The sequence below is a fragment of the Rhinoraja longicauda genome, chromosome 17 (genome assembly GCF_053455715.1).
Source record: "Rhinoraja longicauda isolate Sanriku21f chromosome 17, sRhiLon1.1, whole genome shotgun sequence".
Taxonomy (NCBI): Eukaryota; Metazoa; Chordata; class Chondrichthyes; order Rajiformes; family Arhynchobatidae; genus Rhinoraja; species Rhinoraja longicauda.
In genome coordinates, this window is record NC_135969.1 from 46,340,816 (window position 1) to 46,357,974 (window position 17,159).

At 44.0% G+C, this 17,159-nt stretch overlaps 1 protein-coding gene across 1 annotated transcript in view; it reads left to right on the forward strand.

The window, feature by feature from the left end:
• The first annotated feature begins 2,801 nt into the window (after positions 1 to 2,801).
• dcp1a (decapping mRNA 1A) overlaps positions 2,802 to 17,159 on the forward strand; it is a 50,945-nt gene continuing 36,587 nt past the window's right edge. Inside the window, exons 1-3 of the mRNA XM_078413914.1 lie at positions 2,802 to 2,965; positions 4,856 to 4,896; positions 14,070 to 14,197. Coding sequence (XP_078270040.1) covers positions 2,834 to 2,965; positions 4,856 to 4,896; positions 14,070 to 14,197 — 301 coding nt within the window. The 5' untranslated portion in view covers positions 2,802 to 2,833. The remainder of the gene's footprint in view (positions 2,966 to 4,855; positions 4,897 to 14,069; positions 14,198 to 17,159) is intronic.

The following is a 17,159-nucleotide window of genomic DNA, read 5'->3' on the forward strand; positions in this document are numbered from 1 at the left end:
GAACTACAGATATTGGTTTACAAAAAAAGGACATAGAGTACCGGAGTAACTCAACGGGTCAGGCAGCAAGCAGGCAGCATGCTTCCTGACCCACTTAGTTACCCCAGCGCACCATAGCCAAACATATTTGGGTGAACAGATTTTGATTTATTAACCTGATCAACCAAATTAGATGAATAGATTGTGTCATCTGGCAATGCAATATTCACTGTATCCCAATCTGAAAATGACCTGTTTATTCACTGTTCACTCATTGCTTTCTGTCCATTAATCAATCCACACCAGTGTATCAGCCTCAATCCTGCCTGTTCTAATGTTTGTGGCATCTTATCAAAGTCCAAATAAACCACTTTCACTGGTTGTCCCTTTTCTATTCCACAATTTGTAACCTCTAAAAATTGGAAGAGGCTTGGCCAAACTTGTTTTTCCATTCATAAATCCATGTTGATTCTGGCCAATCCTATTATTATTTTAAAGGTGCTCTGTCACCACTTCCTTTATAGATTGAGGTTTTCTCCCTTCTACTGACTGCACTCCCCTTTTCCTTTCTCTTTGCCTTCCTAAACAGTGGGGTGATACACCAATGAGCCAAAACATTATGACTTGGTGAGCCAAAACATTATGACCACCTGCCTAATAGGCTGTTGGTCCTCTGTGTGCAGCCCCATATGCAGCCAGGTGCGATGCACTGTGTATTGTGACACATTCCTCCCGTGACCACCATTAACATTTTCTGTGACTTGTGCCACAGTAGACCTGTCAGTTCGAACCAGACGGGATAGCCTTTGTTGCCCCCGCGCATCGATGAGCCTTGGGTGCCCAACACCTTGTCGCCGATTTGTGGTTTGTCCCTCCTCGGACCACTGTCGGTAGGTACTCACCACTGCTGACCGGGAGCACCCCACAAGCCTTGCTGTTTCGGAGATGCTCTGAACTAGTCGTCAGGCCAGAACAATTTGGCCCTTGTCAAAGTCGCTCAGGTCTTTGCTCAGGTCTTTGCTCAGGTCTTTGCTCAGGTCTTTGCTCAGGTCTTTGCTCAGGTCTTTGCTCAGGTCTTTGCTCAGGTCTTTGCTCAGGTCTTTGCTCAGGTCTTTGCTCAGGTCTTTGCTCCTGCCCATTTCTCCTGCATCCAACACATCAACTTCAAGAACTGACTGTTCACTTGCTGCCTAATATATCCCACCCCTTGACAGGTGCCATTGTAACAAGATAATCAATGTTATTCACTTCACCTGTCAATGGTCATAATGTTTTGGTTCATCGGTGTATAATCTCTATTTCCAAATCTGTGGAAACCATTCTAGAATCTATAGGGGATATATCAATTTGAAATGCCACTTTCTCCATAGCCAACTCTTCCAAAACCTTGGGATGCATGTTATTAAGTCATGGGTAACAGCCAAAAAATCCACATGTACACATCATCATAATATGGACATGAATATCACTCCATCATCACAGGAACAAATACCAGGAATTCCTTGTGTAAAACCACGGAGAGCACAGTCACCACATACTCAACGGGTAGTGAACAAGGCATGAGGGATATGGGCCATACGCCTTTCCAGGCGTGCGAAATCCTGATGAATACAAGAGAAAAATAGAGTGTAAGAAAATATCTGCAGATGCTGGTACAAATCGAAGGTATTTATTTCACAAAATGCTGGAGTAACTCAGCAGGTCAGGCAGCATCTCAGGAGAGAAGGAATGGGTGACGTTGCGGGTCGAGACCCTTCGTCAGCATTTTGTAAAATAAATACCCTAGAGAAAAATAGAGATGTGTATTCCAGTCGATAATGCATGCACAGTGAAGGCAAGCATAAATAAATGATGATTCCAAGTGTCTAAAATTGCAAGTATAAAGATAATTAATTTCCAAAGAGAGAGGGTTGCTAAGAGCACAATATAATCATGCGGATTGAAGAAATAAAACGGAGAGATTTAATGGTGAGGGAACAATGTCACTAACAATCCATAATTTGTACAAACCAATACTTAATCCATCAAATATATTGTCAGTGTTTACACGTTAAACGACTGGCCTAAGATAGACATAAAAAGCTGGAGAACTCAACGGGACTCTGCTCTGGAGAAAAGCATGGGTGACGTTTCTCGCCGAGACCCTTTTTCAGACTTTAATAAACCAACATCTGCAGTTCCTTCCCACATAAACGACTGGCCTATATATTGCAGCCTCTGCCTGCAATTTCTGATGATTGTTTGAAACTCGAATTAAGGATTGAGTAGATAGTCCCTTACATCATGTATCAGTTTACCACTTGCAAGCAGGTTTGAATGCTTTATTTGGGGCGGGAGGGGGCAGCAATATCTCGCGTGTGAGATTAAAAGCGGCATGTCAGTTTTGGAAATCTGGTTAACTGCAACCTGTAGAACAATTGGCAATGTGGGACTAAACTCAATGACCAGTGAGTAGTATTAATTATGCAACTGGTGGCTTTATGCAGACAAAGGATGTTACTTTTGAATGAAATAACCTTTATAGTGAATGGCAAGTAACAGTTGTCTCAACCGGTGCAAAATAAAACATTTCAATTTGCTGCAGCCGGTTGGCGGAATGTTTTGAAGCAACACCGAGGCCCGTCCACAATTTTATCTCGCAGCAAATTAGAAAATAAATGCTTCCTCGAGTGAAGCGAAATAAAACAAGATACCACTTGGCAGGACCGGCGGACGTTGCGGGTACTGTGTTGCGATGATGGTTGTTTGTGGGGGAAGAGTGCGAGGGCCGGAACGGCGCGTCGGGGGTGCAGGGGCGGGAGGAGCGGTGTTTGTGTTGTGCCTTCCCCCACGGCCCAGGTCGGGGGGAGCCAACATGGAGGCGCTGAGCAAGGGGCGCGACATCAGCCTGTCGGCTCTGCAGCAAAACGACCCTTTCATTTCCAGCATCGTCGACGTGACCAGCCAGGTCGCGCTCTACACCTTCAACCCCAAGTCGAGCGAGTGGGTGAGTTGTTGTTGTTGTTGTTGTTGTTGCCGCCGGGGAGGGGGTGAGCTTTCACTCCGCCTGTCCTCAACTTGTGCGCCGGGTTATAGCAGGGGCTTGTAAAGGCAACACTAACTCGTCCATGGGCTGATCACTGGGTGCCTGGGTCACAAGAGCCTCCGCACTACACCTCATCCAACCGCATCAAGCTCTGAACAAGGGTCTCAACCCATTCCTTCTCCAGAGATGCTGCCTGACCCGCTGAGTTACTCCAGCACTTTGTGTCTATCTTCGGTGCAAATCCGCTTCTACAGTTCCTTCCTATGTGATTCCCTGTGTGTTTATGTAGCTTCCTTTTTGATGATGGAACATTAAGTCAAAGTTGACAAAAGTTCAACATCCTGATTCTTCTGTTGTAAGGAGGCAAATTAAACTTAACCACTAGTGGCATCGTAGTGTCACCGGAGTTCAGCCTATTTGGAATGAACAATGGAAGATAATTAATCTTTTAAATGGGCATATCAATGGATATTTTTAAGGCTGAGATAGATTCTTGATTAGTTTGGATGTCAGGGGCTATGGGGAGAAGGCAGGAGAATGGGGAGAGATAGATCAGCCATGAATGGTGGAATAGACTTGAAGGGCCAAATGGCCTAATTCTGCTCTTATCACTTATGACCTTACCTTGTTTCTAAATTGAAAAACAGAACCTTTATACTAAATATGTCGACTTGATTTAATGTTTCATCTGCATTGATCTGAGCAAATTTACATTAGTTTAAGTTTCTAACCTCCAGTACTTTTGACAGACATGGCTTTAATTAAGCTTTCTAAATGCTTCTTGGGTAATTTTGGTCTAGACTGTGATGGCTTTTTTAACATTTAAAAATATAGTATGAAAATTTAACATAGCTAGCATTATGTGGCACATTGTTTTGCCCTTATGTTTTATTTAACTTCACCTTAATAGTTGGAATTACTAAGGTAATGAGGAACTGTTTCTGTTCATATCCACTTCCCAATTCAAGCGAATGACAAGATACTGGCTTTCTGTCTCATGCATTTTGAGTTCTGTCTGAAACCACCTTGCACTTCTACTGTGAAACTTAACAGAAACACAAACAACGCTTCATCTTTCACTTCACCTGCAACTGGGCTCAATATTTAAATATATAAATTAAAAATAAATTTAGATCATATCTGTGATTCCATTTTTTTTCTGGCATTCTTTTGGTAAAGATCTTGCATATCTGTTGGATTCATCATTTTCCGTTGCATTCCTTGTCATTCTCAGAACCATTCGCTTGAACCGTGCATTAGGATTAGGTTTATCCTTCTGCAGTTTCTTTCCTTTCGTTTGTCCCAGCATGGACCTTTTTATTCTTCCCTTCCCTCTTTCTCTACTTTTGTACTTCCTTAAACCTCATTCTTTGTTTCCCTTTTCAAATGAAAGTATATCAGGTTGACGACTCATTAATTCCTCTGACACAGATACAGTCTGGCCTTATGAAGAATTCTTCATAGTATATACAGTTTTTAGTTGGGCTGGATTTATAAAAAAACTATCAAATTCCAAATCTAATCTTTTCATGTGCATCCTAATTTTTCTCATCATTCCTGTCAGTCAGATGTTTGAGGTCACTAATTACTGCTAGGCTTCATTCAATATCTTCTAGTCGAAGTGAGATACTTCATCTTTTTGAGGGAGTGGACTATTTTTCGCTAACTGGCACAATGTGGGAAGATGGAAATATAAATGACGGGGATCCAAAAATAATGCCTGCCTAGCACTCTTTCACTTGAATTATTACCAGTATGATGATTAGCTTGTTGGTGATAATACAGATTTTGTCAGTAACACAAAAGGTGGTATTTTATTACATAGTTTAATTTGATTTTTTTTCTACACAGGAGAAGACAGACATCGAGGGTACTTTGTTTGTGTACACCAGGTATGCTTCAAAATATGTAAACTAAATTTTTGGATTTAATTAAAAATAGAAAATGCTGAAAACATTTAGCAGGTCAGTCAGCAAGAGAGGGAGTTAATATTTCAGATGGATTATCATTTGGAAAAGTTAGCAATTAAATGATTTTACAATAGTGGGGAAGGGGTGGAGAGAACTAAGGGGAAGTTTGTGATGGGGTGGAGATCAAACGAGAGAGAAGAACGCGGGATGAAGTAGTGGTGCCGGCTGCAGAAGGTTGGGAAAAGCGGGTGAATTGCAAATTACATGTTTGGAGGAGGTGCATGCAAAAGTACAATTTCATGCGGAATACGAGGAGAAATATGCAATGCTGTAAATGTAAAATATAAGGCTGGTATGGCTGGTTATTGAGTCCTGAAGGTTATCAAGTTTGTGCCAAGTCAAATCGTGTTCTTTGAGCTTTGATGGAATGGTATGTGGTGCCACAGGTGGCTTGGAGACTTAAGTGAAGTGTACTTGAAAACGCAGAATGCCCCACGAGGTCTAAATCAAAGTGCCCCACATGGACTAAATCAAAGTGTTTTGCAATAGAGTCCCCATGTACAATTTCCCTAATGGGATGATCACATTGTCAGCACCAAATGCAGGGTACAAAATTAAGATTTCAAGATAGCTTTATTTGTCATCCAATATTGGACGAAATTCAGTCACCCACAGTCCAACAATAAAAGCATTAAATAGGCATTAAAATTACACAACCCTAAAAACATACCAAAAAAAAGAAACATCCATCAAAGAAACATCCATCACAGTGAGTCTCCTCCAGTCCTCTCCTCACTGTGATGGAAGGCCACAATGTCTTTCCCTTCTCCTGCTGTCCTCTCCCACGGTCAGGTTGTTGTGGTTGCAGGCCGCGCCGGACGGTCCACAGCGGGCCGAGCCTAAGGCGAGTCGCAGCCGCTCCCGCAGTCTCCGAAGACGGCCGGCTCCGCCGATGATAAGTCCGATCCGGGGCGGGCGAACACGCTGCTGCTGCTGCTATTGCTACACGTCGGGGCGGTTGTGGCTCCCGACATTGAAGCCCCCGCCCAGCAGAGAAAAATCCCGCGGCATATTTTAGGCCGTGCCGGACGGTGAAATGTCCGCGACCCAAGCCCCGCGACCCGGGGCGGGCGAATACGCTGCCGCTGCCGGAGCTTCCGAGGACGGCCGGCTCCGGTGATGGTAAGTCCGATCCGCGGGCTCTGCGAACCGGAGCCCTGGAGGCCGCCAGCTCCAGGAGTTGGGCCGATGGTAGGCCGCAGCAGGAACGGAGACAACACCCAGAAAACAAAGGTCGGGTCTCCGTTCGGAAAGGACACATATTTACAATTTTACAATTCCCCCCCTCCCCCCCACATACACACATAGTACACAAACACAAAAACACCACATCACAACTACAATTAAGACAAAAAAACAACAAAAACACAAAGACAAATGGACCGCAGGTAAGCTGCAGCTGCTAGGGCAGCGCCGCCATTTTAGTAAAAGTACAAGTATATTGTTATATTATAATTCTTTTAGATTCTATAGCAGAATGAATATAAACAAACCATGTACAGTATACTAAATGGTAGAACACAGTGCAGGATTAACTCTGCAGGTCAGGAAGCATCTGTGGAGGACATGGATAGGGGATGTTTTGGGTCAGGACCCTTCCTATCTCACAGTAAATGTTTAGAAGGAGGGTGAAGTTTAAAAAAAAGAAAATGCAAATGCTAGAAATTTGAAATTAAACAAAATGGCAGAAATGTTCAGCAGGTTGAGCAGTAACTGAAAAGAGAAACTGATGAGGGGTCTTTAACCTGAACCGTTCTCTCTCCACAGATGCTCTCTGATTGAATATTTCAATTTTTCTTTAAAAGAAAGATTTTGAGAATTCATGCGCAAATGTTTGAAAATGGCAGATGAAGCTAATGAAGCAGATGCAATCTTGGCCTCGGCATGAGGTTCAAAATTCAGGAACTTGTGCTTTAATAGACAATAGACAATAGGTGCAGGAGGAGGCCATTCGGCCCTTCGAGCCAGCACCGCCATTCAATGTGATCATGGCTGATCATTCTCAATCAGTACCCCGTTCCTGCCTTCTCCCCATACCCCCTGACTCCGCTAACCTTAAGAGCTCTATCTAGCTCTCTCTTGAATGCATTCAGAGAATTGGCCTCCACTGCCTTCCGACGCAGAGAATTCCACAGATTCACAACTCTCTGACTGCAAAATGTTTTTCCTCATCTCAGTTCTAAATGGCCTACCCCTTACTCTTAAACTGTGGCCCCTTGTTCTGGACTCCCCCAACATTGGGAACATGTTTCCTGCCTCCAACGTGTCCAACCCCTTAATAATCTTATACGTTTTGATAAAATCTCCTCTCATCCTTCTAAATTCCAGTGTATACAAGCCTAGACGCTCCAGTCTTTCAACATATGACAGTCCTGCCATTCCGGGAATTAACCTAGTAAACCTACGCTGCACGCCCTCAATAGCAAGAATATTCTTCCTCAAATTTGGAGACCAAAACTGCACACAGTACTCCAGGTGCGGACTCACTAGGGCCCTGTACAACTGCAGAAGGACCTCTTTGCTCCTATACTCAACTCCTCTTGTTATGAAGGCCAACATTCCATTGGCTTTCTTCACTGCCTGTTGTACCTGCATGCTTCCTTTCAGTGACTGATGCACTAGGGACTCCCAGATCTCGTTTTACGTCCCCTTTTCCTAACTTGACACCATTCAGATAATACTCTGCCTTCCTATTCTTACCACCAAAGTGGATAACCTCACACTTATCCACATTAAACTGCATCTGCCATGCATCCGCCCACTCACACAACCTGTCCAAGTCACCCTGCAACCTCATAGCATCTTCCTCACAGTTCACACTACCACCCAGCTTTGTATCATCTGTAAATTTGCTAATTTAGCTGAAGTATTATTTCCAGGAGTGTGAGCCATTACCTAGGAATATGAAGCCTTTGGAAAGTTCACAGACAAAATGCTGGCTAATTTGAAATGTACTACCTGAGAGGACAAGGATCATTGAGTGAGGAACATCAAATGGTAATCCGATGCCACTGGATAAACATACAAAATAGGTGCAGGAGTAGGCCATTCAGCCCTTTGAGCAATATGATCACAGCTGATCATCCAAAATCAGCATCCCGTACCTGCTTTTTCCCCATATCCCTTGATTCCGTTAGCCCTAAGAGCTAAATCTAACTCGAAAACACACAGTGAATTGGCTTCCACTGCCTTCTATGGCAGAGAATTCCACAGATTCACAACTCTGGGTGAAAACGTTTTTCCTCATCTCGGTCCTAAATGGCCTACCCCTTGTTCTTAAATGGTGACTCCTGGTCTGGACTCCCCCAACACCGGGAACATTTTTCCTGCATCTAGTCTGTCCAATCCTTTAAGAATTGTATATGTTTCTATAAGATCCTCTCTCATCCTTCTAAATTCCAGTGAATACAAGGCCAGTCGATCCATTCTTTCATCATATGTCAGTCCCGCCATCCAGGGAATTAACCTGGTGAACCTACGCTGCACTCCCTCAATAGCAAGAATGTTCTTCCTCAAATTAGGAGATCAAAACTCCACACAATACTCCAGGGTCTCACCAGGGTCCAGTACAACTGCAGTAGGACCTCCTTATTCCTAAACTCAACTCCTCTCGCAATGAAGGCCAACATGCCATTAGCTTTCTTCACGGCCTGCTGTACCTGCATGCTTACTTTCAGTGACTGATGTACAAGGACACCCAGGTCTCGTTACACATCCCCTTTTCCTAATTGATAATAATCTGCCGCCTTGTTCTTGCCACCAAAGTGGATAACCTCACATTTATCCGCATTATTCTGCATCTGCCCCCTCACCCAACCTATCCAGTCACCCTGCAGTCTTATAGCATCCTTCTCACGGCTCACACTGCCACCCAGCTTTGTGTCATCTGCAAACTTAGAGATGTTACATTTAATTTCCCCCATCATTAATAAATGGTTAATATATATTGTAAATAACTGTGGTCCCAACACTGAGCCTTGCGGCACCCCACTAGTCTGCCATTCTGAAAAAGACCCGTTAATTCCTACTCTTTGCTTCCTGTCTGCCAACCAGTTCTCTATTCATGTCAATACCCTACCCCCAATACCATGTGCTATATTTTTGCACGTTAATCTCTTGTGTGGGACCTGTCAAAGGCTTTCTGAAAGTCCAGATACACATCTACTGGCTCTCCCTTATCCATTCTACTTGTTACATCCTCAAAAAATTCCCAAAGATTAGTCAAGCATGATTTCCCCTTCATAAATCCATGCTGACTTTGACTGATCCTGCCACTGCTTTCCAAATGCGTTGTTGTTACATCTTCAATAATCGACTCAAGCATCTTCCCCACTACAGATGTAAGGATAACTGGTCTATAATTCCCAATTTTCTCTCTTCCTCCTTTCTTAAAAAGTGGGGTTCTGCTTAATAAGCAGAAACATTGTTGAGTTTGTGTGGAGGATGGGAGTGAGAACAATGGTTCTGCACTGGGAAGTGGTGGGTGTTTTATATTCTTGCTATTCTTCGGTTCTAATTCATTGAGAAAGTCATTTATAGAGACACATCCCAACCTACCTCAGAACTGTAGCAAAGGTAATGAAAGACATTGATGAAAATGTGCCTGGCAATCTATCTCAGTGCTACATTTAAAATAAGATTCAGGTTATCTCACATTTGCATTTTAATACCATGGTTAATTTTTAATGTTACTGCATGGCTTTGATCTGTGCTCCATGTTCAGCGAGTTAAGGAGATTGAAAAGAGAAACTTATAATCTGAATAGAATTTCGAGCAATCCTGAGGAAATCCTGTGTTGAAGATGCTAATTTTTGTGCAATGCAATTGGAGCAGGATAATTCTCTTGATTTCGGCAAAAACCACGTGGGGATTTTTAGATGGCCCATGAGCCGGTTGCTCATCCTGACAGGCAATCCTTTTTAGGGTACCACTGATTATAATCCATTCAGATTAAAAGGTGAAAAAGCAATAACACCAAAGGGTTACCTTCTCAACTATTTATATGTTGAAAATATTTACCATATGAAAGTTGTTGTTGATGGACATCGAGGAGATGAAAGATAACGACCACAAAGTGTCTTCCCTTTCTAACAGCAATCGGTGAACAAAATTAATAGTCGTTGACTTTGGCCTCTGTTACAAAATAGATTTTATAGCTTACCTGTTCCAATCAATTTTGAACAGTTATAAATAAATAATCTTCTCAGCAAATTAAATTAAAAATGAAATATCTTTTTGCCATGTAGGGCATGCACTTTAAATCTGCCTTTGATTGACACTTCATGGTACGAGGCAAATGGCGCAATAGTCTCATGGACGCTGAATCGTACAGCACTTTTGAGACCTTGAGCTCGGATCACTGAGTGGTAACAATGCGAGTGATGCTTAGCCTGAGCCTGCCTAAATCTACAGGGCCCAAGGGAAAAGTGGACTGGAAGTTGTTTTCTCGACTAGATCTACAGGCCCAATACACAGTAGAGGTGGTGAACTGCTTCCAGATGCTGGAGGAGGAGAAACGAGAAGAAGAGGAGGAGGAAGAGGAGAGGGAAGGAGCTGAGGCGAGGGAAAATGTTACGGCTCGCTACAAACTATTCATAGAGGCCAACTCTGAACCAATGAAGAGTCTACCCAACGTGAAGCGTGTGAAGAGAAGTCGCAACACTGAGCACCCGGAAGTTGTTGCAGCACAGAAAGTAGTTGTTGAATGCCAAGAGGCCAACACTAGAGCAGGAATGAGCAGCTCATGGAGGACCTGAAGGCAGCCAAATCCCAACTCTGTGAGGTGCACGGCACACTGAAGGAGGAGGAGGTTGCGGGAATGATAGAGGCCGTAGAGGCTGCCAACTTTGGCTAGCGGTATAGCGAAGCATGGAGGGTTGTAGCAGGAGGAAGGCCAATTCAGGTCAAGTCAAAGGGAACTCTCCAGAGGACCGAATCAACACGTTGTTCAACCACTTCAAGAACCTACTTGGATCACCTACCACTGTCACTGAGGAAGATGAGGGGATTGAGACTGTCCTCATGGATGTACAGATTCACCATGGCCCCTTTACCTTGGAGGAGCTGTAAAAAGTGAAGACCTCGCTGAAGCAAGGGGAAGAGTCCAGGCCCTGATAACATCCCTCCAGAGTTGTTGAAAAACTGAGCTCGACAACATCATGCTCAAGTTCTGCAACACAGCACTAATGACGAATGACAAGCCAACACAATGGTCACAATCCAACATCATCCCCGTCCCCAAATCTGGGAGCCTGAACAAGACTGACAACCGTCGTGGCATCAGCCTGACATGTGTTTTGGCCAAGGTCTACAACCGCTTGATTCTCAACCGGATTAGGGCTGCCGTCGATACGAAGCTACGTTACAATCAGAACGGCTTCAGAGAGAAGAGGAACAAGGTCACACAGATCCTGGCCCTCCGAAGAATCATTGAGGAAGTGAAGAATAACAACCTGCCGGCTGTCCTAATCTTCATTGACTTCAAGAAGGCGTTTGACTCGATTCATCAACGCAAATTGATGCGGATTTTGAAGGCTTATGGTATCCCTCCTCGTCTCCTGAGAGCCATTGAGGATATGCACTTGGGCACCACCCACGGCCAAGGTTGTTACCCCGGATGGCCAGAGCAAAGTGTTTGAAATCCTCATGGGAGTCTTACAGGGAGACACGCTGGCACCCTTTCTCTTTGTCATTGTCCTTGATTATGCAATAAGGCAGGGGCTCAAGAACCACAAGGACCTCGGCTTCACAATCACCCCAAAGCATTTGAGTAGAATCGGGTCAGTCAACTTGTCAGACCTCGACTTCGCTGATGACATCGTCCTGCTGTCAGACCAAATTGGGGAGGCACAGGAGCTGCTCGGCAGGGTCGAGACGGAGTGCGAGAAAGTTGGCCTCCACCTCAATGCCAAGAAGACAAAATGTCAGTTGGAGGGACCACACCAACTCTATGGGGAGATTCCACCTCTGACCGAGAAGATCAGGTGGAGAAGGATGAGGCTCGCTGGTCATTGCCACCGCCACCCAGAAACTCCAGCAAACAAGGTTGTGCTGTGGGAACCCACCCATGGAAGATGGAACTCGGGACACCAAACAAGACCACGCTGAAGACGTTGATGGAAAACGCATATGTAGAGACAAAAAGGAGCTTGCCAGCTGTATAGATATGTGTGGTACGTTCGTCACAGCGCGTCGGAAACCAGCACTACTACGTCGCTTATGTTTTCAATGATTTTAAATTAAATGAAAAATTAATTGATTGACACTGCTGACACTGAAAATAGTGACCTTAATAAAAAATAATTATCATTTAAAAATACCAACTTCATAACTACTGCATGAACTTTCCCTCTCATGGTGCGCCACTGCCATTTCACACCACAACTTAGCTTAAAAGGAGGTGCAGGAGGAGGCCATTCGGCTCTTCGAGCCAGCACCGCCATTCAATGTGATCATGGCTGTTCATTCACAATTACTGCCTTCTGAGGAAGAGAATTCCACAGATTTACAACTCTGAAAGTTTTTCCTCATCTCCGTTCTAAGGCAAAGTAAGGCAAAATGACACCGTTTTCTAGCAAGTCGATGGAAAGCATTACCATGTGAGAACGGTCTGTGAGAAATTGATGCTGCTGAATTTTGGCATATTTGTTAGGTGAAATAAGTTGATTAATGAGAAAAAAAATTGTGATCTGCAGTTCTCTACTGTAAAGAAATATTCATTACTGTGTAGCCGTCCCAGTGCTGCGTACCTGCCCCGTCGGCAGAGCCTTCGGTTGCGCTCAGTGTCCATGAGTGCGTCCCTCGGCTTGCCCTGGTTCATTGTGTGCACTGTTGATTTGATTCAATGTTGACTTAGATTGTAAAAATATAGTAATATTGTAACTTCATATACAGCACCATCAGTCTTGAGTGATCAAGGCTGTATAAATACGGTGTTCATCTACAGAAAATTGGCTATGTTGTCAGGGCCATATATATACAGCCGGAAACAGGCCTTTTCGGCCCACCAAGTCCGTGCCGCCCAGCAATCCCCGTACATTAACACTATCCTACACCCTCTAGGGACAATTTTTACATTTACCCAGCCAATTAACCTACATACCTGTACGTCTTTTGGCCAATATAAACTAAAAAGGTTATTTCTGGTGCACATGTGTGTATTGGGACTTTTTCAAAATATTTCAACCGTGATGCAGTGAAGAGTTTGATCTGCCCTAGGTTTTTGTCACCTATACTTAGTTCATCACAGTTGAAGTGCTCTGAAATGGCCAGCAGAGACAGAGTAAGTGTGTGCGCTGAACGTGGGCAAGGTTTGATTAACAGATGGATGCACTTATTTTGCAAATTGGCCCAATTATTCGATGTAAGATGCACATTGAAGGAAAGCTGAGATAGAAAACTATTTTTCAGGTATTTGATTGATGACCTTATCACATCAATTACATTGGCAGTGAGGTTTCACTGAAGCATTGGCGATTTCTAGATGGTTCACATTTATCACGGGCAGTGTTAAAGTAAAATGAGATCTTTTGAGACAAGCCAATTTATATTGCACACAAAAGTATACATGCCTTACAGGCTGATTCATGAAATGTATTTTCATTTGGGAAGTTGGTAGAAAACCTATTTTATATTAGAACTTATAACAAGAACAGCCCTTTGGACCACAATTCTGTACCGAGCATGATACCAAAATCAATTCTTACCTGCCTGCACATAATCTATACACCTCCATCCCCTGCATATTCATATGCCTATCCCAAAGTATCTTAAATGCCACTGTCATATCTGCCTCAACCACCACCCCTGGCAGCACATTCCAAGCACCCACCACCCTGTGTGTAAAAATTAAAATAAACTAGCCCAGTACATCTCATTTACAATTTGCCCCTCTCACCTTCAAGTTATGCCCTCTAGTATTTGATTTTTTTCCATCTGGGGAACGTGACTGTCTACCCTATCTATAACCAATCAATACCCTACATTAAGGAATTATTAATGGAGAAGGAAAGTGTATTTAGTGGTGTTAAGTATTATATTTTCATAGTGTTCTTGTATCGTGAGTTTAAACAATATGCAAATTAATTGTTGCACAGGTCTGCTTCACCTTACCATGGTTTTACAATCATGAATCGATTAAACATGAAAAACCTAGTTGAACCCATCAACAAAGATCTGGAGTTTCAACTCCAAGACCCATTTCTTCTTTATAGAAATTCAAACCGTGAGTATGCATCTTTGGCTTGCACTGTTAAGCTACAATAATGCAGTTTGATATTATTCAACTGGTTCATTGATTAATTGCAAAGTTAATGAAGATATAGAGTTGGGGGTACGTGACTGCCTCTGTTTGCTGGGTTTTTGTTTCAAACTCCTATTGGTACATTTATAATGGAACAGCGTAGTAAACAATATGACAATTGGCCGGTTTTATACTTGGTTGCAAGAATTTATATGTCGATAGTGAATTAATTTCATATTAGTTGATAGGTATTAATGTTCCACACCAGTTTTTTCCAAAAAAGCATCCCTGAAGTTGACTCATTGAGCCATATTACAGCATCTCCCTGTCTGCACGCCCCCTTCATATCCTTCATTCTGTATTACCATTTCCAGTATCTATTTGCAATCAGCAGGGTACAGTTTGAGGGAAATTGTTGGAGATCTTCAAACATTTAAAAGAAGATGATGAATTAGAGAACCAAGAGTGTTTAATTGTCATATGTATCAACAACGAAACAATGAAACCCTTACTTGCCGCTGCTTAACCAGCCGATAAACATAATAACTTCTATCACCTCCCCTGCCAGTGCGTGTGTGTGTGTGTGTAAAATTTGCCTTGCATGTCTCTGTTAAATTTTCTCCCTCTATTTTAAAGCCATGCCATCTAGTATTTGACCTTTACACCATGAGAAAATGTATGAATACTACACATAAACTACGTATATTGCACATCATTCTATAATAATAATAATAATAATCCATTTATTTTATATAGCGCCTTATCACATGCTCAAAGCGCTTTACAAAAACAATTAACATAGAAACAAACAGACAAACTATCCTGACGGAAAAGCGGCGAATACTCAACGCCAGCGTCCTCTCACGTCAGGGTCCGGCAGTAGACATTAAAAAGCACAAGACACACAGATATAATTTTTACACAAAACAGCCATCACAGTGATTGCTCTAGGCACACCCTCACTGTGATGGAAGGCAAAGTCTTATCTCCTCCCAACTTTTTGAAGCCCCCACCGTGCGATGGAAAGTCCCAGGGCCGAGCCGAGCAGGCCGATGAAAGTCCTGAGCCCCCACCGGGCGATGGAAAGTCCCAGGGCCGAGCCGAGCCGAGCAGGCCGATGAAGGTCCTGAGCCCCCACCGGGCGATGGAAAGTGCTGCGGCCGAGCCACGCAGGGCGATGAAAGTCCTGAGCCCCCACCGGGCGATGGAAAGTGCTGCGGCCGAGCCACGCAGGGCGATGAAGGGCCTGCGGGCGGGTTGATCGTACCTCGCGCTTCGGGGCGGTCGAAGCTGCTACGGCTGGAGCTCCCAAAAGCCGGTCGCCAGCCAGGGACCTGCGAACTCCCGATGTTGCGGTCTGCAGAGCCCACGGCCGAAGCCTCCGAGATGGTAAGTCCAGGCCCTGCGACCGGAGTCTTTGAGGTCGATCCCAGCTGGAGGCCGCCGACTCCACGATGTTAGGCCGTAGCGCGAACGGAGATACGACACGGTAAAGGTCGCATCTCCGTTGAGGAGGAGATTTGAAAAAAAGGTTTCCCCCAACCCCCCCACCACCCCCCTACATACACAGAATTAAAAATAAAACAAAACGTACATTTATCAACGACAATGACAGAAAAAAAACAAAAAAAACAGAGAGACTGCCGGTGAGCCGCAGCTGCAGAACACAGCCATGCCCCCAATGTATACCTATATACTTCTATCAGGTCAGAGTCTGCATAACATTGCTCCTAAAGGTCCTGACACTCCCCATGTCCTTCATTGGGTCGTTCAGCTTTGGAGGAGATCATGTGAAAAATCTATTTGAGCCAGCTCTACAAAAGCTCCATTTAATTAATCCTGCTCCCTGTTCTTTCCCCATTGTCCTGCAAACGTCTCTTTTATCGTACATGTCCAGTTCCCTTTTGAAACTTAGTGCTGCATTCATTCTTTTCATTCTTGTATTGCTGGTCTAATAAGTGGTTGCTTTCCCTTCGGGGTTTTAAAACTAATTATCTTAAATGTATGTCATTTGATTACTGATTAACCTGAGATTGACTTGGTGGAAAACAAATCTTTTTCCCTACTCTGTTGAACACTTGTGTAATGTTAAACATCTTTGTTAAATTACTCCGTAATCTTCTTACTGTAAGATGAATATTTCCAGTTTCACTCTTTCCATAGATCTTAAGTCTCTCATCCTCAATAATATTTTGATAAACCATCTTGACAAAGTCTCCAAGTAATGTGCCTGCAAAATTGTGTACAGTTTTCACCTCTCTCTGTAATTATGGTTTCCAGCAGAGGAGACATTTCTCTAGCATTGGACTCAGCAGTCTTTCCAAATTCCAACATGTAATGTTGTTGTTGTTCGTCCTTCGGGTTTGAAGATGACCATGACTTCACTTTTAGTTGGAGGGTTGGTGACTGTTGGTCCGGAAGTGACTGGTGAGGCCAATCTGGGTCCGGAAGGCACGCCCACACGTAGGACACAAGTGGATGGCTGCTGCAGTGGAAGCGGAGGTAGCCCGGGCCTTGCGCGCGGTGCGTTTCCTCTGGGCCTCTGCAGTGCATCTGTTCTCTGCTGCACGGGCTCCTGTGGTGAGCTTGCTACGCCAGGTTGGACGGTCCAGAGCAAGAGACTCCCAAGTGCTGAGGTTGATGTCCAAGTCTTTGACGGTCACTTTGAGGCAGTCCTTAGACCGTTTCTTCTGTCCTCCTACTGAGCGCTTGCCCTGACACAGTTCTCCATAAAGAAGCTGTTTTGGCAGTCGACTCTCGGGCATTCTGACGACATGGCCTGCCCATCTGGCTTGAGCTTTCCGTAGGAGGGTGTGGACGCTGGGGATTCCAGCCCGTTCCATGACCTCTGTGTCGGGAATTTTGTCCTGCCACCTGATGTGAAGGAGTCTGCGTAGGCAGCTCAAGTGAAAGTGGCATGAGCTGTTTGGCATGTCTGCTGCAG